This window comes from Triplophysa rosa, linkage group LG10 (assembly GCF_024868665.1).
Source record: "Triplophysa rosa linkage group LG10, Trosa_1v2, whole genome shotgun sequence".
Taxonomy (NCBI): Eukaryota; Metazoa; Chordata; class Actinopteri; order Cypriniformes; family Nemacheilidae; genus Triplophysa; species Triplophysa rosa.
In genome coordinates this window covers 23,027,952-23,053,917 of record NC_079899.1, presented here as the reverse complement: position 1 = coordinate 23,053,917, position 25,966 = coordinate 23,027,952, and the positions used below count along the sequence as shown (strand labels likewise).

General features: G+C 38.6%; 1 protein-coding gene across 1 annotated transcript; it reads right to left on the bottom strand.

Moving 5' to 3' along the window:
- Positions 1-430: 430 nt before the first annotated feature.
- On the bottom strand, positions 431-22,804 carry emilin1b (elastin microfibril interfacer 1b). The gene is made up of 8 exons (XM_057344329.1): positions 22,314-22,804; positions 9,884-10,006; positions 7,951-8,165; positions 5,641-7,773; positions 4,007-4,123; positions 3,816-3,833; positions 2,623-2,757; positions 431-2,514 (listed from the first exon to the last, which is right to left on the bottom strand). Exons 1-8 carry the CDS (start codon positions 22,469-22,471, stop codon positions 2,195-2,197), a joined length of 3,219 nt encoding a protein of 1,072 aa, XP_057200312.1. The 5' UTR covers positions 22,472-22,804; the 3' UTR covers positions 431-2,194.
- Positions 22,805-25,966: the final 3,162 nt, after the last annotated feature.

Genomic DNA, 25,966 nt, shown 5'->3' with positions numbered 1-25,966 from the left:
TGCTGTAGTAATTGTAAATACTGGCGACCCTGGGAAATGTATAAAATGAAATACTGTTGGCCTAGGTTATGACTGTACAGGCTGGATTTATGGGTTTTAATGTGACAAAGGCAGAAACACAGAATAAATAAATGTAAAAAGAAAACAACAAACACTAAAACTCCCTGGCAGAACAGAGGAAGGGCATGAGGTTTACTTAACAACAGTTTGTCTTGACATCAGTGACTTGACAAACCCAAGGCTTTATTTATGATAAATAGCATCCAAGTATGACTACTGATGGACACCCAGAAATGTCTCTCTTTCCATCAAATCACAAGCCAATCTTCCCTGGCTTGCAACGTGGAAAACTGTATGCCTTGTGCACTTTCAGTCACACCATTTCTGTGCACATGCCTCAAAAATAATTTCACAAAGAGAAACCACTGAAAACATGTTTTATTCATGCGTTGTTTAGACAGATGATCCAGCAGCTGGTACGGAGTTTTCCATGGCAAAACAGTGACGAAACCTAAAGATCATGAATCATCAATCACTGAATGGAATTCTATTCAAGAGACTCGCGGTTCTTGAGTCCCAAAACTCTCCATTGTGTGAAACAATGAACAGTAGTCTTCATAGCGTTATGCACACACATGCCAAAATGACTGACTTTATAATCCATTATGGCTGCTACTGAAACCAAGCTCAGGAGAGATGACATTGTGTAAAATTAAATATCTTTATTTGAACACACGTGTTGCCAACGTACACATTCCAGGTAACAAGTTAAAGGGGGAACCTAAACATCTCGGAGCTGATTCTGATGCCTTTAACATGTCAATTTGTTTGTTGCTGGCATTTTATGTATAGGGAAATCTCATAACTGAAAACAAATAATGAAACATTAAAGCACATTTAAGATAGCAGCCTTAATTTTCAACATTCTTCACCGTATAAAGGATCATAAGTTTTAGAATTCATAGAGTTGCATGAAAAAACCTGCTGTGGAAATTGCACGAGTATCTGTTTCACACATACAAAATCCATCTTTGTTTTCTAGCGAAGCCGCATAGTTTAAAATTCTTTGGGTCGTCGAACAGTAAACATTCAAGCGAGACCACACAGACAGAATCGGTTGATGAAGGACACCCTCAGAATCCTCAAACTTGTTGTTTTTCAAGGGCACTTGAACCAGTTGAACCGCATTAAGGCCAAACTCTGTATGATAATTGTCTCTACTGAGCGCTGGAAGTATGAATACATAACGTACTGGAAATCGCAAACTCCATTCTGATAGAGCTGATGTTTTCATAAGCATTTCAACGTAAAAATGGCAAAATTATAAATTGAAGCTCATTGGAAAATGTAAGATTAGCGTGCCGGGACTCTTCAGTTTCATAGTACAGCTATTTATCCAAAGGCACATTGGATGGAGAGCAATAATATACATCATTGATTGTCACGTTGAATAACGTATTTAATGCTTTCGTTACTAAAAACGCATTTTTGACAAGCATCACTGACTGTAGATGCAATTTTTAGCAAAGCATGGCACTTGTAATATAGAAAATAGAAGAACGTAAAATTAAGGCACATACTCTACATTTAAAGATAATCCCTTAACTTTAAAGTAACCGTGATATAAGTCTTAAACCGTAAAAAGTAAAGGTGCACAGGAATGAAACATTCACAGCAAAAAATAAGAAATACTTTTATCAAATCTCTATTCCCGTGCCCCCCAAAATTCCTTGCATAACCTATAACCGTGACTCTGAGTCGAGTTCTGTGGCAGAAGAATACTTTATAGTGCAGTGGGAAGTCAAACAGACCTCACGGTCATCATCGGTGCATGAGAGACGATTCATACTTTCATGCCATATGAATCACAGACATGAGTTATCTCAACAAAAACATCAACATCGGTCGCACAAACCCGCAGTAGTATTTGTTACAACTTCACCAAAATGTGGGTTAGGATTAGATATCAAGGGCAATAGTTCCTCCGTTTCCAATCATGTCCTCTATTCGGAGAGTTCATCGGAGGTCTAACAACATCCATAGGTTTGAAAGAGTAGGTTTGCATCGCTATCCCAGGCTGCTTAAGTGTCATTTAGTGTCCTGTCCAAGCCCCGTCGTTTGCTGGTCCTCTGAGTCTGATAAGCCTCAGTGCTCGGTCGAGACGGCCCCCCCAAAGAGCCCCTTAAATAGGCTCCTAAATTTCATATAGAAGAGCGCCACTGAAGATAGTTAGAGGCTCCACCGAATGAGCCAGTTTGCCCATGACCAGGTCTATGCAGACCGTGTCTCCCAACTGAAGGGGTAGGATGACATTGAAGACAGCCAGAGAGCCCGGCGTAGGTTTGGCCTCGGCCATGGGTTTGTTTTCCAACCCCTCTGGCTGGTAACCCGCCGAGTCTACGCGAGCCATGCCGTAGTTAGACTTGGAAAGCACGGCTTCAATCTTCTCATTTTTGTGGCCCGTCAGGATGGCGCTAAAGAAGTAACGTCCATCCAGCGGCGCTGTAAACATACCTGTGAACAACGCAGAATATTTACATTTACAGTGGCGCAATGAAGAACAAAAAAATCCTTTAAGCAAAAAGGGAAACGTAAGTACACTCATGTTTATGTCAGGTTTACCTGTTCTTGGATTGTAAAAGTTTCCTTCATTCACGAATATCTTATCAAACATGATAGTTCCAGATGCAACCATAGGATTTGTGAGAGCAGCTGAGAAGGACACACGGGGTATATTTGCATCTGCTCCAGCCAGACCTGAAATAAAAATGAATAAATAATTAACAACTGTTTTCTCTGACAATGGGCAGAAAAAATGGTTGACATCACAGTTTCAGAGCCTAATTTAACCCACATACACTAATCTCAATATAGACCTTCTTCACACTTGCCAGCTTTAGTGATCAGCTGGTGACCTTTGACTCAACTACTGACCCTGTTCTCATGATCACCAGCAGACACTACTGGTAAAGTACTACTGTAGTCACGCCAGGGTCATGAGTTCAGTTCCCAGGAAAGACTTGTAAACACAAAGTAAACACAAAGTGGTGTAGCGATAGACTCAACAAATGATTTGATACAATTGACAATACTGGGTTCAAAATATGATCATATCATGATATTTTGAAAAAAACGTAAACTAAAATTTAAATAACAGATTTATTTCCAATACATGAAGAATTTTTCATCATTTCAATGTTGTATTGTTATATAACTGCCAACACCGAAGGTTTGATTAAATGTGACGTAATAAAATAAATAGGTCTGTCACTGAAAAATAAAACTGATTTTAAGACAAGTGAGAAACACGTCACATGTTGACAGCTCAAACAACAGAATTTAAATAATAATGTCAATAATAAGAATAAGAAGGAAAAATAAAAATGATAAGAAATATAATTAATAATGATAAAAAACAACTAATAATAAGAATTATCATATTAAAAATAATTCTTATAATTAAGAAATATAATTTATAATGTTAAAAAATAACTAATAATAATTATAATTGAATAATAATAATAATAATAAAATAATAAATAAATAAATCTGAAAAAATCACCATAGGGCTATAATAAATATCATACTTTATCACAATGCATTGTCTCAATATATTGTTACACCCCTATAAAACAGATGTTATTAAACAAAATAAAATTTAATAAATTAAATAAACAAATGTTTGTACAAATCCACTGATCAAATCTAACTGATTTTCTTTTTCCTGCCTTTGAATGGTGATCTGCACCCAGCAAAATAACCAGTTCGATTAAAATATGGCTGATAAAAGAATATAAAGCAAAAAAACAACATACCTTGCTCTCCCCTGAGACCTAAAACAGGAGAAAGCACATTGTGAGCAACTTTAATGTGTTTAATGTGTAAAGCGTGGCATTTACTGTAAAATGTGTTCTTAACATAAAGGAAACAAAATGTAAATGCTATTTTGACCTGATCTCTAAACCTTCATGACACAAATGAATAGCTAACAAAGAAGATTTCTCACCAGGAGGTCCTTTTGGCCCAGGTAAGCCTAGAATACCTGGAGGTCCATCTTTACCTGGCGATCCATCTCTACCTTGAGGCCCCTGTGGACCAGGGGGACCTGGTGGTCCAGGTAAACCTATCATAAGAAGCAGAATTAGAGAACTTACTAATGGAAATTTAGAGAATTTATTTTTACACACATTCACAATGCTATATACTGTATATACAGTACAATGCAAAGGGCTTTTGAGATGTTAATACATAAACTCTGTTTTAGACTTTTAGGGTGGGTTGCGCCAACAAGGATTAGTTTTAAATCTAGATTAAATCAAGGTTTAATCTAGATTTAAGGTTAATAATTCTGTTGCATATCAAATACTGTAAACCTTGCTTAAAAATAATCAGGTTTATATTTAAGCTATCATTTGATCCAGGTTTTAATTTTACAGTAAATCTAGATTAACTTTAATTCTGTTGCTCCATTATTTTAAACTCAGATTTATCTCTCAGTTAGGGATTAACTTTAAACTTGCTACTGAGGAAGTATAAATAATAAAAAAACGCATATCTATAATAAAATGTGTGGGAAATTGATCAGAAACAGATACATAAGCGTCATGTCATGCTTCAGTGATGTGTTTATTGTAAATAAAAATGGAAATAAATAAAACACCTCAGCACGAGTCAGGGCACGGCGGTTTGATAAACTGGGTGGTCGGCTGTGAAGCGTCAAATTCAAGATGCCCTGCTTTCTTATCCAGTACATACAAGCACAACGTCTGTGATTAAACGGAAAAGACAGACATCCTGAGAAGAGTAGTTATTTTAGCGGCACCAGTGACCAGGCACACGGATTTCGTGGGCGCGCTGTCTAAATTGTGGTCCGGTCCCGTACAGGCGCACCTCAGCCGGTGTTGTACCGAAATTCGACTCCCCGTGAGATTACGACTCCCCTACTTCTGATTGGTTCATTCACTTAAGATGCTGCTTTGTGATCGGTCCCTATCTCTAAATCCCGCCCCCACACCTAATCCTAACCTTCGTAGGGGAAAACAGGGGAGTCGTAATCTCACGGGGAGTAGGATTTTGATAAAACACCGGCGGTGCTGCCGCAAACAGCCCCAGAACACGACCGAGGACGACCCTCGCAAACACAATCGCCTACCGGGGCCGTTCGCGACGGTGTCTACGGCAGAGGTCCACGCGCTCGTGATTCCCGTACTGCGCTCTTCTCTCTTATGTCTGCTCCAGTCGCGAGCTGGATATTTGTACACTGTCATAGCCCTCAAGGCTTGTGAAATGTGTTTATGGATGATCAGACTGATCAACGAATTATCCAGAGAGAGGTTTTAAATAGCAAAATTACGTTTGTTTTACATGCACGAGCTGTTTATTTCCTTTTTACATGACAGTGCAACACTGTTGCTGTTTAGTTACACCGGCAAATCCATCATGGCGGACAAAATTAATCGCATATGGCGGTTTAAATACAGGTTAAAGTTTTAATCCACGATTTATTAATCTCTGTTTAAAATTAAGTGGTGCAATTTGAATTAAAATAAAACTAGGATCAACAAACCCTAGATTAGCTCTAAACTCTGTTTACTTTAATCCTTGTTGGTGCAACCCACCCTAAAACAATTAAAGTCAGACCTGTCAAATCTTTCTTAGTCAAGCTCTGGAACTCCTTGAGGATGTGGACCATTGAGGAATTCAGTCCCTTGATACTGCCGTGAATATCATCCAGATGTGAGTTCTGGAAGATTTCGATGAACCCGCTGTGTGAGGTCACTGTGTTGTTTAGATCACTGACACAGCTCCACAGGCTGGACACGTGTTTGTTCAAGCCGTCTTTGATCTTCTGCAGATTGTCTGAGACAAAGTCAAGCCGGCCACAAACCACTTCAAGTTTAGAGAGCCTCTTATCCAGACCATCGCCGGCCCTTTTGCAGTCGCCCATCTCGACCACGTAGCGTCGTACGTCCCGATCCACATTGTCGAAGCGTACCCTGCTATCTTCAATGTGCTCTGTCATTTCCTGCTGGATCTTGTCGATTTCAGAAATTATTTTGTCTTTGGTGTTTCCCAAGTCGGTAACTACGCTGTTGTGTTTCTGTACCACATGCTCTAAACCTTTCAGCCTGTCATTTATGGAACTGAAGGTCAAGATGACCTCAGACAATTCTCCACGGATGGAACTGAGGTCACCACTGTTAGTGCTGATGACGCTTTTCCCATCCAGTGGTTTTTGTGGATCATCCAGATGACCTGTTCCTGATTCAGTTCCTGTAGGAGTGGTCAACGTGATCTTGCAGTGACTGCAGCATTCCTTTACTTCCCCTTTCAACTGATCCATCTTGCCTTGCAAACCTGAACAAACGTCTCCACAGCCGGTCTGACCAGAGTCAAATTGACCTTTAATGAAGTTGAGTTCCCTTTGCCATCTATCCATGGCATGGTTTGTGATGTTCTTGAGTTTCTTCAGGTCATCTTCCACCGTGCTACAAACCTCACAGTTCTCGATCTCATTGATGATTCTATTGAAGTGCTCCCCATTGTCTCCAGTTAGCACTTTGATCTTGCGAACGTCGTGGCTGAGATTGATCACCTGATCCTCAAGAGAGTCACCAGACACGGAGAGATCCTTAAACCTTGTGTCAAACCTCTTGATCTCAGCTTCATTTGCAATGACTCTCCATTCCAAAGACTTCACCGTGTCACCTGGATTCGGACTGCCAACCCCTGAACTCGACCCAGGAACTGACGCAGAGCACGCCGAGCATTCGCTTAACTTTCTGTCTACAAAGGATGTTGTGTTCTCCAGCCGAGACAAGCGCTTATCAAGATCAAATACGGTTTCCTTCACCAGTCCTACATCAAGGTCTATCTCAACAATCCTGTAGTCTTGGTCATGAATACGATTATTGAATTCATTGCGAAGATTTCTGAGCTCCTGCTGGAATGAGTCCCGTATCTTAGTTTCCAGAGAAGCGCAATTCTCCTCAGTCCTCGTTATTGTGTTGTTCAGACGCCTCTCCAAGACCTGTAGATAATCATTGAAGATGTACTCCGTCACACTGGGGATTTCTGTTTGTCCACCGCCTCCTCCAAAGTGTCCACCACCCCCAGTTCCTACCAGTTCACTGTTCAGACGCTCCTGCAGCTTGTCATAGGCCTCTGATGTGGAGCTTATCTTCCTGTCCATGTCATTTAGTCTTCCTCTGAAGTCCACCACCGTGTCGCAGCAGCCCTGAGATCGACTGAGGTCTCTACGTAAGCCATCAATCGTCTGGCGGTAGCGTTGGTCCATTGCATTAATCTGCTTTTCTAGAGCGGAGATCCTCTCTCGATCTTGTTGCTGTTGACGTCTAAGGTCTTCAACCCCAGTTTGACAGGTGGAACAGGAGAGCGTCACTCGACTTTCAAGTTCTCTGAGGATCTCCTCCTTTAACGTATTGAACCTGCTTCCTCCAACTCCTTCTTCGTCCAGGTCATTGCCTTCTTTCCCGTTCACTAGATGGTTGTTGATGCTGACTAGAGTCTTGTCATGAGCTTGTGTCCGGTTGTCGAGCTGGTCCAACTTGGTCTGAATGTTATGGATGGTCTCTTTCATTTCTGGCTGGGCTGCATCAGCTGGCGTCTTGCCACCGTTCAAACCGGGTTTACGCATCTCCTCTTGGAATTTTTCATTCATCCCACGCAGTGATGACTGAAGGTCAGTTAAGTCTTTGGTCAACCGCTGGATTTTGTCCTCCAGTTGTTTCATCTTTTCGTTGTCACCTCTCCCTAGGCAAAGATTGTAAATCATGTTTTAACAGAACAAATCACTGTTGTACAGGCAGCAACAAACAAGAAATTTGCAACAGATATTACAATTTACAAAGTCTCAAGATGGCTAAAAATGGCCATATGGGAAAACATTAGTAGGTTGACCTTTTCTAGTGTGATACAATTTTGACCTACCATTTCCCCCACTTTGTCCCTGACCAGAACCTGCTCCAGTTTGTCCTGGTTGTGAGGGTTTAAGCCAAGGTCTGACTGTTGAGATCTGAGTGTTAGACCCCCCGTTTGGTCCATCATTGCAGTCTTCTCCACTGTATCCATGGCAACATTTCCACTCCATTTCCGTTACCATTTTGTAAGCCACCTTGTATCTGGGCCTCATGTATGTCCGATATCTGTGAGACATGTGAAAATCGTGTAAATGACAGCAAGACATTTGGAGACTTGCCGTGACTTTTTTGATCACTGTCAATGTTTTGTTTGAATTGGGAAGTACATGGGATTAAGAAACACATTGTAGCATTCTGTTCTCAAATTCTAATTTTAGGCATTAAAAAAAAACGAAACTGTTCTGGCTTGGTATGCTCATTACATTACAATTCACCGTTCTGTATATTGTTCAATATCTTCCACATTAAGCACTTTAAACAAACGGATCCTTTGGGCTTTTTGAGAACAATGTTGTGTTGCAACACTCTCCATCAGACAAATTAGTCTCTAACCTCTAGTTTAGTCTCGGTGAGAGTAAAACACACACATGCTTGAAGCGATATAAATGTTTCAGAATGAATTCCCTGTGCAAGAACAGACATATACTGTTTATTATATACATTCAGGACTAGTTACTGCCCACACATGTTTTCCAGCTGTTTAAACTAAAGTCTCTTGTTCAATGAGGGGCCGGGCAGCACATAGTAATACACAGAAATAATAACGCTCAAGAGTCGATTTTAACATTTTCTTAAGAAAATGTGAGTGGTAAACGTGAGTAACACTAGTCATGTTTGCCTTACCAAGAAGAAATGAGACTTGTGGTATGTGCATTCCATGCATTACTGTTACTATGGTATATTTATATCATTTTTCTGTGTAAAAGATCTCAAGTTCACTGTGCCATACAAATAAAAAAATACTGGTCAAGGTCAGCTTTGAACCCATTTTTCGGCACAGTTAAAAAGGTGGAATAGGAAACGATTTTAATTTTTTTCCCAGGACTATTGGTTACATTTCGCAAGCCACTAAATTCTTGTCTCCACATTCCATGACCCCTGTTAGAAGTAAAAGGGGTCTCTCTGCCCTATGAAGAGAGAGTAAAAATAAGTGGTGGTGTTTTAGTAGGATTTAAGCCTAATTCCTGCGGTGTTCTGGTCGAAGCTTGGACTGGCGTACCACTTCATTCCATATATAGTGGTGTGTGTGTATTAAGTCTAACGGTGTTGAATACACTTTTTCAAGCTGGAGACCGGTATGTTGCTGGAAACCACCTTGCAACTGCACAAACTCTCTAATCCTGGCGTCCACAAACTACAGTTTATTTATCTCCCAGATCTCCCACTTGACAGTAGGTCTACGGTGTAAACAGCACATTTTTTATTATTTCTTTCATTGTAATGACTAAATGTTGATGTGGTATTATTGCAAATGTTATAATAGTGTAGCTTTAAACATCTGTTACCTGTCAAAAGATAGCTGATGCTACAGTACATTATTCTTTTATTTATTCATAAAACACTAAATAAAGGCCAGACATAAACTCTGACATGATTTGACGTCAGATACAAGGTGCCTCAGATACAAAGTTATCAAACTGACAGAAAGCTTGAAAACAGATGCATAACATAGAATCGAAGAGTAACATACAACTGTTCACTAGCATTACGCTAAATCAAATTACAAAATGGTATTTAAAAACAAAATGGGAATTAAAAAAGAAAATTCTGTCATAATTTACCCTCATGTTTTCTTAACTCTAAACTTTTTTCTTATTGTTTTAATGTTAGCGAGTGACAGCATTTGTCTCCATTCACTCTCATTGTATAGATTAAAACAACATTCATCTTACATAATAAGATAATACATCCAATAATGATATACACAGTAAGGACATACATACACAACAACACGAGCACACTGAACACCCCAGGAACATGGCTGATAATCAGGCTTCACGTAAGTTTCCACCCCATCCTCCACCACACAGCTCACTGTCTTGGTCACCACATACGCACACCAGTTTCTGTAAAAAGAAAAACAGAGGTAGGTAACACATCTGTAGAAATGCTTATGGTTTAATCTAATGAATGTAACATTGCAATTTTCTGTTTGTATGGCAGTTATAAATTATAAAGTCTGTTTATTGTTTACACTTATTGCTTATGTAAAACTAATGCACACATTTACATTGTTATAAATATACAGTCAAATACAATAATTAAAGTGTAATTTACTAGCATAATCATACAGATTTAAAAAAAAGGGTTTTCCTGCCAAAAGCAACATGTACATTTTTAAACCCCATTGAATCGAAATTGGAGTTTTGTGGCTTTAGTCCATGGATGAAAAGTTCATGCCCAATGCATGAATGTAAAAGATGCCAGAACACCTTTGACAGATCAACTTTATCTAACTTTTACCCAAAAAGCAAAAAAAAAAACTCAATTAAATGCAATACCACTTTTTGCTTTTCAAATATAAAATCTGAAATATTCCACTAGTGAGACGTGCAGCTATACAGCTTTCAAAACAAATGGAGCTCTCCAAAGATAGAAGCCAAGTTAAATCTTATCTCCCCGATATGTGCTCAAACCAGCGTTTGTGTCTCAGTCTCAAATCTCATAGTGTCGCCTGTCTCTCACACACAAACAGTGACATGCTCTGGAACCAAGCCTTCGTCATCTCTACGCTGTGTGCTTGGAGAATTCAAACCTCTGTCAGAGAATTCAACTCGCTGACTGCAGAGAAAGTGAGTCGATCACATCTCTTACCCCATCGTAGGTTTCAGCCCTGTTTTGTTTTAGTCTACTAGTAAGGGCAACAATCTAGGTGCCGGTCTGCTGTGTGTAACACAGATGCGGTTTGGTTGTGCGTTAAGACCTCAAACAAATGAAGCTTAAAGACCATCGCAATAAAAGATTGCCATCAGTGAACTGGCCTCATGCTGTGTGTCAGAAAAAACCCAGTGTCTTCTTAATGGGGAGCATGTGTGACTAAGTGCAATGCATATGAATTGTGTTAAACCAGACAAGCATGTGGAACGCTTCCAAAAAGACAATGTAGTTTCTTTTCATTCGGAATGAATTAAAAATGGACTGATTTCATGTTATTCCTTGTCTAATGAAATCTTATTTTTTAACAAATTTGAACTTTTGCCCAGGTTAGCACCATTTACTTTATTTATTTCACAGTTCACATGGTTTGACAGTTGACAGAACCCTAAAAGGTCAACGTGACAGTCACCGCATTGTAATGTAATAACAAAGGAAGTTACCCAACAATTGGCCGTAAATGAAAACCACTTAATTTTCCCAAGAAATTCTCCAAGTGGACACTGTGGACCAAAACCACCTGACAGCAGCTTTGATTCCACATGGCCATCAGCGACCTACGGTGGATTTCCTGTCTCCCACAGCTGTTGGGTACGCTCGCACTTATTGCCAGTACAATTTCATGTTCTGGCCTACTGTATTAAACACAGATGGTGCTAGACCACACTATGACATCACGAAATAAGCCGTGGTGGCTATATGAAAAGATGCTTTAATGAACTGCATGAAAGCGTTTTGACCACTAGAACAAACTGGTTCAAGTTTAAAGGTTAATATTTCTAATGTTGATAGCAACCACTACTTTGTCCGTTGCTTCCTTTCTTAAAGAGACAGTACACCCAAAAATAAATATTCTGTCATACTCACCCCTTGTGTCTTTTTGAACTGGTGTGACTTCAACAATTCTTATCCACACAATGAAAGTGAATAGTAACTACTGTAGAACTTTTCTAGTAGGCTATAATAAATACATTTGGGTATGTTTATTTTTGGGTGTTTTTTCTGTATAAAAACAATACTTTGATGTCACCTTTATATACACTGATAAAACATTAAAGTGAGTAAATGACCGAATGTATAGCTTGATCAGTATGAGGCGTTCTGATAATACTACTAAGATGTAATGTTAGTTGCTTACACATAGAAGCTTTCTAGGTTTAAAGATGGCAGGAGTTATCCGTCTGTTTCAGCTCACCAGTATTTGTTTTCCAACTGTTGATTGGAGCGAAGCAGAGCACAGTATTTCCAGGCCTCTTCGGCCAGCCGTGAATGATCCACATTCTTAGCACATTCGTCATGCAGAATTTTCATCCCGGGCTTGCTTTCATCGAACATTTATGCAGCTCATGACTTTACGGACACACTCAACATGTTTCAGCTCCAAAATGGGAGGAAAATTTGAGACGAGACAAGAAAAAAAACGCACAAAATAAAGCACATTTGGCAGCTCTCACGCTTCTCCCAGTGTGTGACCGATACCAATAAGAGTTGATCCCAATATACAAAAAGACCTTAAATCATATTTTTCCATTGCATCATTTTATTTTCCAAAACTATAAATACATGAGATTACAGTCGTAACAAGCTCAAGGCATTACAGACTGATCTTCGACAAGATCCAGGCTCATTTACGCCGAGTACACAGCAAAAGGAAAATAAAGATCTTGTCATGTGGATACGTCATGGCTTACACTAATGGCTGCTTAACTTGAATTAAAATCTGACTAAATATATGACGTAAGATAAATCATCAGCACATTTCTGCATAAGAAAGCAATGCTTCCCTGATGTTATGAATGTCTCACCCACTTGGATCTGAAAACTCATTTCAGCGCAGTAGGAAACTCAGAAGTGGAAAACTATGAATTGGGGTTTGAGACGTTGCCTTCATAGTAATCGAAAGTGTTGAAATGTAAGACAGGAGTGTGCTGAAGAAACAAGATGAAAACTGGCCTCCGTCTGCCATTCAAAGTTAAAATAATAAAGCAGTTTATAATATACCTTTCAGGTCTTCTAGACAGAATTTGGCATTAGCTGTCTCTTTGAACCCATCCCACTTACTCACATACAGTCTCTATCTGACAAATGACCAAATCCCAAGTATAGAGTATCTACCGCACAAATACAATTACCCTTTTGTTCCTCAACGCTGCTGAAAACAGTCCTTTCCGGTCAGTTCTTCAAAGACGACAGTAATTGCTTCTCCCATGAGAAATGATATCAGATTATTGTAGTGCTTTTTCACTGTTATGAGGTAACCATCAAGAGAAAAATATCAGCCACTAACAGCTCATTTTCCAGAGGGATTTACAATACGGATAAGAAACTTTACCTGCATTTCAGTACGTGAATTGACACATGTGGGACAGGTTCTTGGTCCAGAACACTATGACATCACTTCCTGGCCCTGCTCAAGTCAAGTAGCACCAACTGAATAAGATCATTGTCTATAATCTAGGAGGGTCATTTAACATGAGGAAACTAATGAACAGCATAAAAGGGCTATAAACAAAATCATACCATAGAATTTAGTGTAGGCCTGTAACACCAGCTCATTTTTAAAAGCTGCAATATGTAACTTTTTTGGTTAAAAATAAATAAAAATCCACTGAGAAACATACTGTATATCGTCTCAGTCCTTCCGAAACCTCAGATGTCCAAATTAGCTGTTTTTCAGAAAATGGAAAAACACTATACTTTTTAAATGATCAAATACTGTGTTGACAAGCACTTTTTAATACATTTTATTGGTCTGATATGTGCAAAACCCAAGACAAAAAGGGTGACTAATAATAATTATTTATGACAAAAATAAAAATCATGAAATATGGAGATACAAGGTTTGAGAAGATAGCAGTGATATGTTTTTTTTTTATATAAATAAGGTATTCAAGATCTTCTAACCTTATACCATGATTCATAACTTTAAGCCTCAAAATTTCTAATTTGGATTAGTTTTACATCCTTAAACTTAAACCCTTGTAAACAAAAAACTACAAAAAAGTACACTAAGTGCAATTTTATGTTTCAAACAGCAATGGCCATATAGAGGCAAAAGTCACAGACAGCGGCTTAAATTCTTGTTAATGTCTTTGTCATTACTTAGTGTTAGTTTATGAAAAATACTATGCAATCTTTTCAAATTAACTGAGCAAATGGCATTCAAACTTCTACATTACTCTATTTTCAATAAAGTAATGTTACACAAGACTTTTATGAGACTATATGAATGCTAACTCACATGATTCTTACTGCTAACTCCAAACATTTGCACAGAGCCAAGGTCCCCTTCATAAAGTTTCTAAGATGTGACACTAATGTCTGCGGTTCCCATCAGGCCTGCTGATGTACTGTATACTGATATGTTTACACAGAGTTACAGAGTAAAGGACAATGAGTAACTTGTGTAGAGGTGTGGTGGCTATAATGCCTTCATTGGAAGAGGGCGATCATGCAAAACCATCCGCCTGATGATTTCAAGAAGCACTTCAGCCCATTGATGCTTAAAATCGCTCTGCCGCACAAATTCTGGAAACACCCCGAGTTGCTGTATCAAACCCATGATTTTTATTCATAAAGGGAGAAATTGTCAAATATAGTTAATGAACTGTCTATGATAAACTATGAACTGTTGTTGTTTGGAAAAGTTCAACATAAAGTCTTTTAAAAAGTCTACTCGTGTTACACAGAAATAATAACCGCAAATGGCTTTGGACAGATATGAGAGTGATTAAATACTGACATTTTTTTAGTGAATTGCTCCTTTAAGACACAGAAATGATAACTGTGGTTTTGAAGATTACACAATGCATCTATATGTCCATCATTATTATGTCCCTGCATGCTTAAGACTGAATGCATAATGAAACGCACTATCAAGTTACACAAATACAGACACTGAAAAGAACCAAGGCGAGAGAGATCAAGAGATAATGCAATTCTCAGCGATGGAATCCTTTTGATACTGAACTCCATCAAAACACACGATGACATTAAACTCCCTCTTGTTTTACTCAACAGCATTTGCACTTCCTGTGATCAAGACTCAAAAGAATTCTACCTACATATCTTCCCCTCTGGGTGACCCTGTGTGCTGCTCGGGCACTGCACTGCACACCGTGACCTCTGACCCCAATCTGACATCATCAACAGGAAGTGGTCAGAGCAGCTGGGACCCTCACTGCGGCTACACGGGCAGCCTGTTTTTACAGCCTTGCTTATTTATCTCTCCCCGGGAGGGGACAGACAGACGTCTGATCGTCCGTCTCATCAATCATCAACATCAGTGAGGTGACGAGAGGGCGTCTGTCCCAAACGTACAATCACACCCAGTTCTGTCCAACTGTGTCCACACTGAAACACTGATAGTGAGATTCAATATCAAAACTGATCCACAGGCACAATGATGATACTGTCAGGAAAAGCATTCATTCGCTCCTTTAATGTTGTTGTTGCCGATGGCTTCAACCTCCGTTTACAAACATCACTTAAATGCGGTCGCAGCATGTCATGTGGAAACAGCTCACAATTGTGGCTGTTTATTGCAAAAGATGATAAAAGTTCTTTCCAGCACGGCAATTTGAGATTTGATTATCGCTGCATGAACACCAACAAACATTTTCAAGTGTAATAAGAAAAACCTAAACTTTAAAATGATACTAAAAGGTACATTTCATCCAAAAATGAAAATTCTGTCATCGTTTATTCACCCTCTTGTCATTTCAAACCTGTATGAACACTCTTTCGTCTGCAGAACACAAAAGAAGATTTTTGAAAAATGCTGGTAACGGAACAAAGGCGGGAAAATGGATAAAGGACATTTGCACTAGGAATTCGGTTTTGTGGTTTGTTTCAAATCAATTTACACTTTTTCATCAAATAGACCTACAAGCGGTTTACCTACAGCATTGCTGAATGTCAAGCTAGATCAGAAAAACAATTTTAACACAAAACTAGCTTCCCATCTTAAAAAAACTACTAAAATAGCTTAAAACTTGAAACTAAAAAGCACAAACACAAACAAACACACACGCACACTGTGCCAAAAAAGCACTAAAGCCTGAGCATTCACAACATCCAAAAACAGTATTACCAGATGTTTCATTAAGCCCCACACTTATCTGCTCACAACAATATTTAGATATTCTCGGTGTTCACTATTTATCTAATTTTATTCCACATACTGATACTCAGATAAACTTTTGTTATGGTTACACTTAGAAATAGTTTAGGTCAATCCATCAGGGCACATATTTGATGGAAGGGCAAGCTCGTGGGAACATTTTCCTCATGGTTATACAGTAACTCGCTCACTTTACAGGAAAGCGGTTTCTGCAGGGGTTTGACCACAGCGGCACATCTGTGGCGTCTCAGCTTGGAACGTCACTAAAATAAAGGAATTGGAGGGGCTGGTCTTCGAAGCAGATGTACTACAGATGTGACTGAAATACACCAGGAGAGAATCCTCCTCTAAAGATATTTTCACATTGAAACACTTCTTGCTCTGGGATTCATTTTACTGACATATAGATTTTACTTTTAATTTAAGTTCGTCTTCCAGAAGCAATTGTACACAACAGACGTTTGGCATGTCTGGCCATCCGCTGCTGTTCAGCACTAACTGCTTCCCATGTCAAAGAAAAACGTGTTCACAGGAAACACTTTGCATATCAGAGGTGTTTTCAGAACAAAGTTCGAGTCCTGATTGACAATTCTAGGAAGTTTCTTTTCAAATGAATAGGCGATTGTATGAATGTAGACTTCCTGTCTTACTGTGTTGGATTGGGATGGTCTGGATCCACCCGAGACTTAAAGGCACTGGCGCAGGTTCTTGACTTCACAGTCGCTGCCACTTTTTCAAAAATCCCAGGTCAACGGCCAGGAACCTCTCTTTCACAAAGAGGATTATTTAAACCCTCTTGAGCCACCAGAACAAAAGGGAAAATAAAACAGCTACAAAATGCGAAGGACGGCTCAGCATCAAATAAGACCTGGCGTATTGAAAAGGGACACACAAAAGCATGGATGGGGAATTGATGAATAACAGCTATAGAGGTCAGAAACGCATTTTATCACCTACCAAGCAAGCCTGACTGCTCAAAAAATATAATAGCACACCTTTTTACACTAAGCTAAAGTGTGGAATAACGGCAATGATGTTTAATACCTGGGCTTAAGGGTTTGTTCAAACGATTAATCGTGATTAATCACATCCAGAATAAAAGTTTGTGTCCATAATAAAATGTCTGCGTATGGTGCATATTGATTTTGCATTTATAAACGCATACACATACATTCATATATTTAAGAAAATATAAAAATGAATAAACCTTTATATTTAATTTCATTTATTGTTAAATACGTCTAAGGAAATACATCTAAATATTTCCTAAATCTATATATACATGAATGTGTATGTGTTTATAAATACCAAACTAAAATGCGCAGTATACAGACATATATTATGTAAACACAAACTTTTTTTCTGGATGCGATTAATAAAATAAAATAAAATATGTCGCTGGGTCACAAACCTAAAAATAATATGTTGATGGGTCGCAAACCTAAATTACATCTTATAAAATACGTCCAAATGCTAAATGAAACTCATAAAAGAGGATAAAGTCTTTGTATTAATAGCCTCTCATTGGGAATACTGTAAAAATAGATAAAAGAGCAATTTTCCATGCTCCTGTTAAAGAGAGCTCTTCACATCTGTCAGTATCTTATCTGTCCTGTGATACTAACAGCTTTGAACACTGTCCCATTAGAGATATTCAGCTTGGGAAACTGATAACTGCAAACCTGCCTCTGACTCATCATAGTCTCAACCTCAAGACAGCAAACTGATCGTCTCATGCAAGCTGCACACAAACACGGCAAGACCTGGGAAAAATTCACCAGTTTTAATAAGCTGGTTGCTTGCAAATTCAATAAGTTAGGGTATACAACAAACAAGATTAGTTTAAAAGTCACAAGCCAATCCAATGTTGTGACATTTGTTATTATTGTGACATCTTAGATTTACACTTGCCACAGAGACCTGCATGCCGCGCTGTCTGCCAGAATTAAAATCTAAAGGAAATATATGAAAGATGGCGAAGGTGAATGTGGGCGTCCAGTCTTCATGAATCACTGCTTGTCCAGCATGATTTCCTGAAATGCCGTGGACTTCGGGCTTGGACTTTTGACTTCTGGTTTGGCAGAAAAAGAAGACCAGTGTTATGGCTACATGCATGGATCAGCAAAAAAATCTAAAACGCAGTACTACCAAAACACAACCCAAGCCACGTCTATACTGTAACTCTCTGTACAGGCCCAAGACTCACACAACATAAAAATATGTCTTTTAATCCATATTTATCCCATTTAAAAAGTAAAAAGAACTCCCTTTTAACCAACAGATGTGCACAGTTGAAATACAGTATGAAGTCATGGAAGAGTCAGTGGCTCAGTTCATTGGGTTCATTGTGGTCTCTTTAAGAGCAGCTCTGGAATATCAGAAGAATCTAAACATTTTATGTTGCACATTCTATTATGCAAACTATTATACTGTATATTCGTTTAACATTTTCATTCGGTTAAAAATGTTCTGTTAGTTGTATTTTGTACTTTGTATTACAGTGTTAAAAAACTGAAACAGGAAGTTCTTTTGGACCAGCGTTGGCTCAGCGTTGTTTACATCATCCAAAGTGGTCAATACATAACTTTTAGAAATTTTCAAATGATTCAGTTATTGCAAACTATTCCAATATGCATATTGCGATATACACATTTGTTATATTTCCATATATTGTGCAGAATCATTTTGAGACTGTACTGTTCTTGAAAAACTACAGGCTACATATTCAGTCTCAGTATATTCAGATACCCATCCACTACTGTCCACCACCCAACAAAGAGATGGACAATGACATTCATTCAATTTAATAAAAATTAAAAAAAACGTGTAATCATTCAAATCTTTGAGACTATTTCAAAGCCGATTAGTTTCTGCCATTCCCACTCAGCGAAATGTTTATGTCAAGATGGATTTTGTGGGATTTGAGAGGGTTCACATTCAGTCATTGCTCATTTTAAGTAAACAATGAACAAATCTGTATATCACATCCAGTGTTGGGTGTAACTAGTTACTAAGTAATTAGTTAATGTAATTTAATTACTTTCCCTTTAAAAAGTAAAGTAAGGGATTATTCTTATTTTTTCTGTAATTTAATTACAGTTACTTCTCATGTAATTGAACTAAATACTGTGTAATATATTCAATAGTGGAAATGACATTAAAATTATAAGTCTAACTTTAACATTTATGCTTTAATGTATCCTTCTCACATTTGTATACTTTGGTCAGTTAATAAGAATAATTTATGTAGTTATTTATTATTTATTTGAATGAATTAAATAAGTCGTTTCATGTCTATCCTTGAATCAATTCTAATCAAGGTTGATGTAGGATATAGAAAGTGACTAGTAATAAGTAATTAAATCAATTTTGGAGAGAGTAATTTGAATTACACCATTGAATATGTAATTAGTAACTAGTAATTAAATACTTTTTCTGAGTACTTACCCAGCACCAGTGTTGGGTGTAACTAGTTACTAAGTAATTAGTTACTGTAATTTAATTACTTTTCCCTTGAAAAAGTAAAGTAAGGGATTACTCTTGTTTTTTCTGTAATTTAATTACAGTTACTTCTGATGTAATTAAAGTAAATACTTTGTGTAATATGTGTGTGTGCAGAAGAGGAATTTACATCAAAATTCAAAGTCTAACTTCAAAATCCGTGCTTTAATGTATAATTCTCACATTTGTAATTAATAATAATACTTTATGTAGTTTAATATTATTTATTTGAATGAATTAAAAGAGCCATTTCATGTCTATCCTTGAATCACTTAACTGATCAAGGTTGATGTAGGATATAGAAAGTAATTAGTAATAAGTCATTAAATACTTTTTGAAGAGAGTAACTTGTACAGTAATCTAATTACATTATCGAATGTGTAATTAGTAACTAGTAATTAATTACTTTTTCAGAGTAACTTACCCAACACTGCCCAGCACTGATCACATCCAGCAGGGATGGTGTTTAATCGCAACATTAGATGATTGTGTTTCAAACTATTGCAGATACTGTACATGTATCATCACTTCACGTGTCTCTGCAGAATCTGTGTGGCATGTTTTTTTATTAGGACATATTTTGTGGTTTTGTGGTCGCAGCCACATGCCCACAATGTAGATAAAATGCACCATATGTGATGCTATATTGCACATTTGGCTCATCACATCACTCATGAACTGTATCATCAAGATATCAAATATCAATAAACAAGTGTTGATTCCTTTGCACATCAGTTAAGGAGCTGAGATGATGACTGAGATCTTGTATTTATTAAGGTCCCCAAATGATCCACATCTGAATGAATCTTTAATGAATCTATGATTCATCACATTTATGATTCATTTCAAAGTAACAATGTACAAGATGCCTGTTAATGCATTGTCTTAAAGCATTTTCAGAAAAACGACGTCAAATTCTTTTCCAACTTGCAGCCATTAACGGCACATTTTCTTCAAAATTTCTCAAGATGTTGCATCTTCTTGAAGAGCTGGGATTCGCAGATAAACACACCACAAACTATTTACAGTATATTAGGGGGGTGTATTCCAACACACAAAAACCTGGCACTGTTTCTTGCCAAATGCTTACAATTTAGGGGAAAGAGGTGATTTAGGTACTCGCATATTTGGCAGCAGGAGAGTCGTTCCTGCAAAGTTCATCTTTCAGAATCTTTCGGCATAAAATTTCTGCTAAATCTGAAGCACACATTCCTTGATAAATTTGATTATGGGTTGTGGTTTTCCTTGGAAATGCACATTTAATGTAAACAACATGAGTCAAAATCTAGCAGCCTATTCATTTAGAAGAGAAGAAAAACAACACAGTCAGCTACAGTCAGTCTTCCCTCTGCTCCTCACCCTTTTTTTCTCTCCTACACTTTCTCTTTTTCTAAAGTATACACAGAAAATGCTGAATATTTTTTACATCTGTTGTAACTAAAAGTTCAAACAGGCTCAGCTTTCTCGACATACTTCACCACATACTTCATACTGTTGGCACTGAGGGTTTTGCATTATGACCATCGCTCACTGTTTACCCTCCTTTTTTTATCCAATGGTCTTTCACATCCAAGTTACCGGGGCTAGTTGTCACACTTTGCACTCTAATGAATTTTACTCTTGGTATAGGTTTCCTTTGACTGCATTTGTATGTTGGCTATACAAAACATTTAACTGTAAACATGTGCACCATTATTAAAGCCAGAGATCACGCAGCCTAATGTGACAGCAGCAGGCATGCTGGAACGCAATATAGTGCATGAGGTAAGTTGTCACATTATATCGAGTAAAATGAAGATTTAATAAAACACTGCCTTTGATTTTTATTTCACATAGTTTTAAACTAAGCATACAGACTAGTACAAAAATGTATGTATTTAGACTTCTCACTCCAAACCATGAAATACAGTACAAACATTAGGCAAGCCCACATTCATCTATCTCAAAGCATGTCCTGCAAATTGCATAATTCGACTAAAATGGCTCACCATTTCCTAATCAAAAACACGAACAAATCATCACTGTGACTTTATTTACTCGTTGTTCAGACAGATCAGAGCCCATCGTTTTTACATCAGCCTTCTCCTGATCCCAAAAGCTCTGACAACCAGCATCTGGCCTGCGTGTGTCCATCCACCCTTGAGAAAGCATTGCGTCAGTTCTGATGAAGGGGGAAACCCCGATGCGCACGTCAGAGCAGGGACAACCTCTCCCTCTCACACCCCAACAATCACAGTCAAAACAACCATGTCAAAGCGGGTGTGTGCCGCTAAGACTTGAGATCAAAAGTGGTGACGTGTGGATACTAAAGCAGCACCACCTGATCGACAGCTGAAGGTCTGCGATTGTAGTATGTGAGGATATGAGGATGGTGACCTTCATAGCCAGCATTTGAAAGACTTTGGACATTGCAGGGGTCCCTCTTATAGCAGAGCCTTGCATTTAATGATAATGAGCTGTTTGGGTGGACAGAATTGTACCTCCTGTCGGTTTATTGTAGGAAAAACGTGGGCTTTTCCTGTTCAAGTCTTTCATGTGGCCCTATGTGCCACATATTTAAAAGTTTAAAGTGCCTCCAGGCTATTTTTCTCTAAGGAAAATGCATAGCATCAGCAATGTATGATATCTATCTTATACCTTACAAAAAGTATAGGTACTGCCATGGTATTTTGATTTAAGGCATTCCCAAAATACTTTTAAAAATTATATAAATAATACGGTCACAAAGTAAATGGAAAAGTCGTGCGTTCTGATTACAGTTCATTAAAAAACTGCTGTAATTCGGTATCATGTCATCTTCGTGATAACCATCTTATTGTTCTCATCACACAAATAGCGGTTTTACGTAAATTAGATGCAAGTTTGACTTGAGGTACCTGTGTCTGCTCGCCGCTCTCGCCCCGTTTAAAGACTGCGTATGCGTCTGCGTCTGCGCCCCCGCGTACAGGTTATACCGCTGAGGATACGAGGCGCTCCAAACATCTCCAGAGAAAAGCAGCAGCACCATCAATATAAAGGGAACCGCTCCATCCATCACAGCGCGCGTCGATCTGAAACTCTGTTTACTTGATAAACTCTCTTTAATCCAGAAAAACAGCAGTTTCCCAGTCGCTAGAGGAGCTTGTTAACACTCCCAAAAGTTCGTACTATCGATCCATTACGCGCGTCCTGGGCGTCGCGTCCAAAACTATCGGATAAATCTCTCGAGTCGACGCGTAACGGCCTGATAAAACAACCTAAACTCCCGCTATCCTTCTTTTCAATGGTTTGTAATATTTGTCGGTACATCCAAACACAGCAATCCGAAGGCTTCCTGAAATCTGGAGGAGTTTTCTTGGAAAGGAGAGATGCAGCGCGTTTGGAGTGAGGGGAGCCAGTGCGCTCTGACGCACACCAGCGTCCCCAACACCCTCTCCCTCCCCTCCGACAGCTCTTAAAACCCTCCCTCCACCGCACAAGTGACACCATATCACCAACATCTATGCTTAAAAAACACCACGTATGTGATTCCTATAGGAGTCATTCTATTGCTTTCCTCTATTTATTATAATCAGTATAACAAGAAACAACATTACTGTAAAATATCTTAATTAATTGAACTAATTCATTAATTAAATATGTTTTGTAAAATGTTTATAGGGACGCTAGTGACCCAAGCTACATGAATGACAACATTGTTTTAATTATATACCGTAATACACTAGTTAAAAAATAATTATTTTATCGCTTTAATCTTTAGTAAGCGATTTTAACATTTTGTCTGATGACAAAAAATGTCCAAATATAACAAATTGGCTTGCTAAAGATCTGAATATGTAAACATGACTGGCCAAACATTACATTTTGCTGAATTACATAAAGTCTTTTAGTTCTGACACAGTCTGTATAGATTTTATATCTTAACAAAAGGTGACTGCATTTATTGTTTTCATTCACATTCTTTCTGAGTAGACAATTTGCATGGCCAAATCAAAAGCAGTGTTTTAAAATAAATGTCAGCCAACTGTGTGCTATTTTTAAAAATAGAAATGGCCCCTGTTTTAACACAAATCTCAGATGAATGTTTCTCATGGTTTATCTCAAAACCATCTATCTTTTCTACTCCTTTGAAGCCCTACAGCTGTGAAAAACTATTTCTTACACCGTCCAAAAGTGGGGCGGCTTTGGGGGTGTGTGGAGAAAATAGCCAAGCAGCCTGCTGCTCTTCAATGGAGGAATGTAAACCAAACATCTGTGGTTTTGAAGACAATAGTAAACTCCGTTCAGAATCAAAGAACTAAATATACTCACATAGGACTGTTTTTAACTCTCTGTGTGTGTCTGTGTGTGTGTGTGTGTGTGTGTGTGTGTGTGTGTGTGTGTGTGTGTGTGTGTGTGTGAGTGTGTGAGAGAGAGAGCGGCAGTAAAAAGAGATTTTCTATAGTCACTGACAGGTTGCTGGGACGGCATAAGGAGGAGATGTGAGAACTATTTCAATAATGTCATGCAAAGCTCTTCTCCATTCCACCACAACCACCTGTATTACTGCCCCGAGCTGACCTCAGGCACCAACAGACCCCCAACGTGCCTAATTTACCACCTCCAAGCCCACAACACAGAGAGGTTTATATGAGGTTACATTAGCTATACGTAAAAGATATTTACAGACCGAGCGCGTGACAGGCAGAGCTAATGGATGTGTTCTTAGTGGACAAATAAACGGCGTTCATGAAGTCCTGACGGTCTTACATCCGTTTCGGCTCAAACCCACAGTCAATCTTTTGTGCTAGTCTGTCAGAGTAATTCGTCAAGCTTCTCACTAATAAAAAAAGGCCCGTTGTGCCCTAGGCCGGGGAGCTGCGGCGTGGCAGAGGGTCTTTGATGTTAAGAGTTACTGTGTGTCAATGAGGACAGGAGCAGATGATGATAAAGTCGGTTAGTGAAGGGGATCTGGAGAGATTGCGTGTGGTGGTAGCACACAGTTAAAGACTATAATCATTAAACCAAAACACATGTTGCTTAAAGGGCAAAATTATACTTGCTGAGCTTTTATTTTCCCAATAAACATGCACAATTGCATGGCTGTTCAATTAAAAACAAATACTGTCTCAAAAAGAACACTAGCCTACCTCCAAAACAAAGGTGTGCAGCATTCCTTAAGTTTATGAAGTCTTTAACAGAAAATGTCTAATTTAGATATTCTTAGGTAAATTGATATTCAACTGATGCATAGGGAAGTCTACATCAGCCAACTGGTGCAGAAACTACAAATGTTATTTAAAGGTGGTTTTAAATGCTTTCTTCTATGCCAGTTCAATCACTTTGGAGTGACCACAAAACATCATTTCTTCATGTCCATTTAGAAATACTAGTGGCATGAAAATGACTGCACAATGAAATGTAAGTATTTCAATAGTATTAAAGGTGCTGTGTGTAATTTTTTGGAGGATCTATTGACAGAAATGCAATATAATCTAAATCTAAATGTCTTCGGAGGACCTTAGATCATGAAGCTTTATGTTTTTATTACCTTAGAATGAGCTATTTCTATCTACATACACCACAGTAGCCCTAAACGGATAAACTAATCTACAGAGCGTGTTTTGTACATACATTATCTCCTTCGGCAAAGAAGCGAAAACGCGATGACATCTTTGTCCTGTGAGAGCCGCCGTAGTGCTTCGAAAGAGAAGGGTGGAGTGAGCCATTGGTTGCAATTCGTAACCTCACCGCTAGATGCCGCTACAATCGCCACATTGCTCCTTTAAGTATAGTGGCCCCTAAAACCCCTAAAAGTGAGGCATCCATACATCTACATCTATGATTAAGTACCAAGCTCTGTTGGAGTTTAAAGACCCATAGTTGCCTTGGATCCCACTGTAACTTTAGCATAAGGGCACCCCGGTACAAACAACCTGACATCTGCAGCGGACACTGATTGCACAAAAACCTAAAATATGCTCATTACTGGCAGGAATGTAACCAGTTTTCAATCCACGGCGTGTCGACCGAACTGCGTCACACCAAAACACTGGACCAAAACATATTTGAGCACCAGCTGTGCTAAAGGGACCAGGCACGTGTGGAACACGATTACTGCCCTACATTTACAGTCCCATCAACAGCTGTGTTTACAGTATAATTAGGGGTCTCCCTCCACCCCACCATCATCAACTGAACCCCACCATCCCTCTGCTTCCCCAGTCTTCAACCACAGTGTGCTTTTATTCTGGCGGCTGACTCCGGTCCCTTCCACAGCCAGTCACCACACAACCCAGCATCGGTTGATACGCGAAACCCCAAATGAGGTTGAGAGCCGGGGACGAGTGCTTGGTGTAGTGTATTATTTCTGTGATTCTCAGTTCTGTTATTTAAATCAGACCTCACCCTTCAGACAAAACAGACGACTAATGCTTTGACCGCAGCCACTTTCCATGAAACATTAAAAGGTGGCGCACATTCCGTTTGAATGATTTGAGATTATTTCCTCTTTAAAGGGGTCATATGACAGGGCTAAAAGGAATATTATCGTTTGTTTTAGATGTAATGC

Bases quoted from the DNA above. Each gene is read 5' to 3' on its own strand.
- emilin1b (XM_057344329.1), bottom strand. From the start codon at position 22,471: ATGGATGGAGCGGTTCCCTTTATATTGATGGTGCTGCTGCTTTTCTCT. The intron at 10,007-22,313 runs GTACCTCAAGTC...TTCTTTTTACAG, and splicing joins AGAGCGGCGAGCAGACACAG to AAACTGGTGTGCGTATGTGG. The intron at 4,124-5,640 runs GTCTGACTTTAA...TTCTTATGATAG, and splicing joins GACTAAGAAAGATTTGACAG to GTTTACCTGGACCACCAGGT.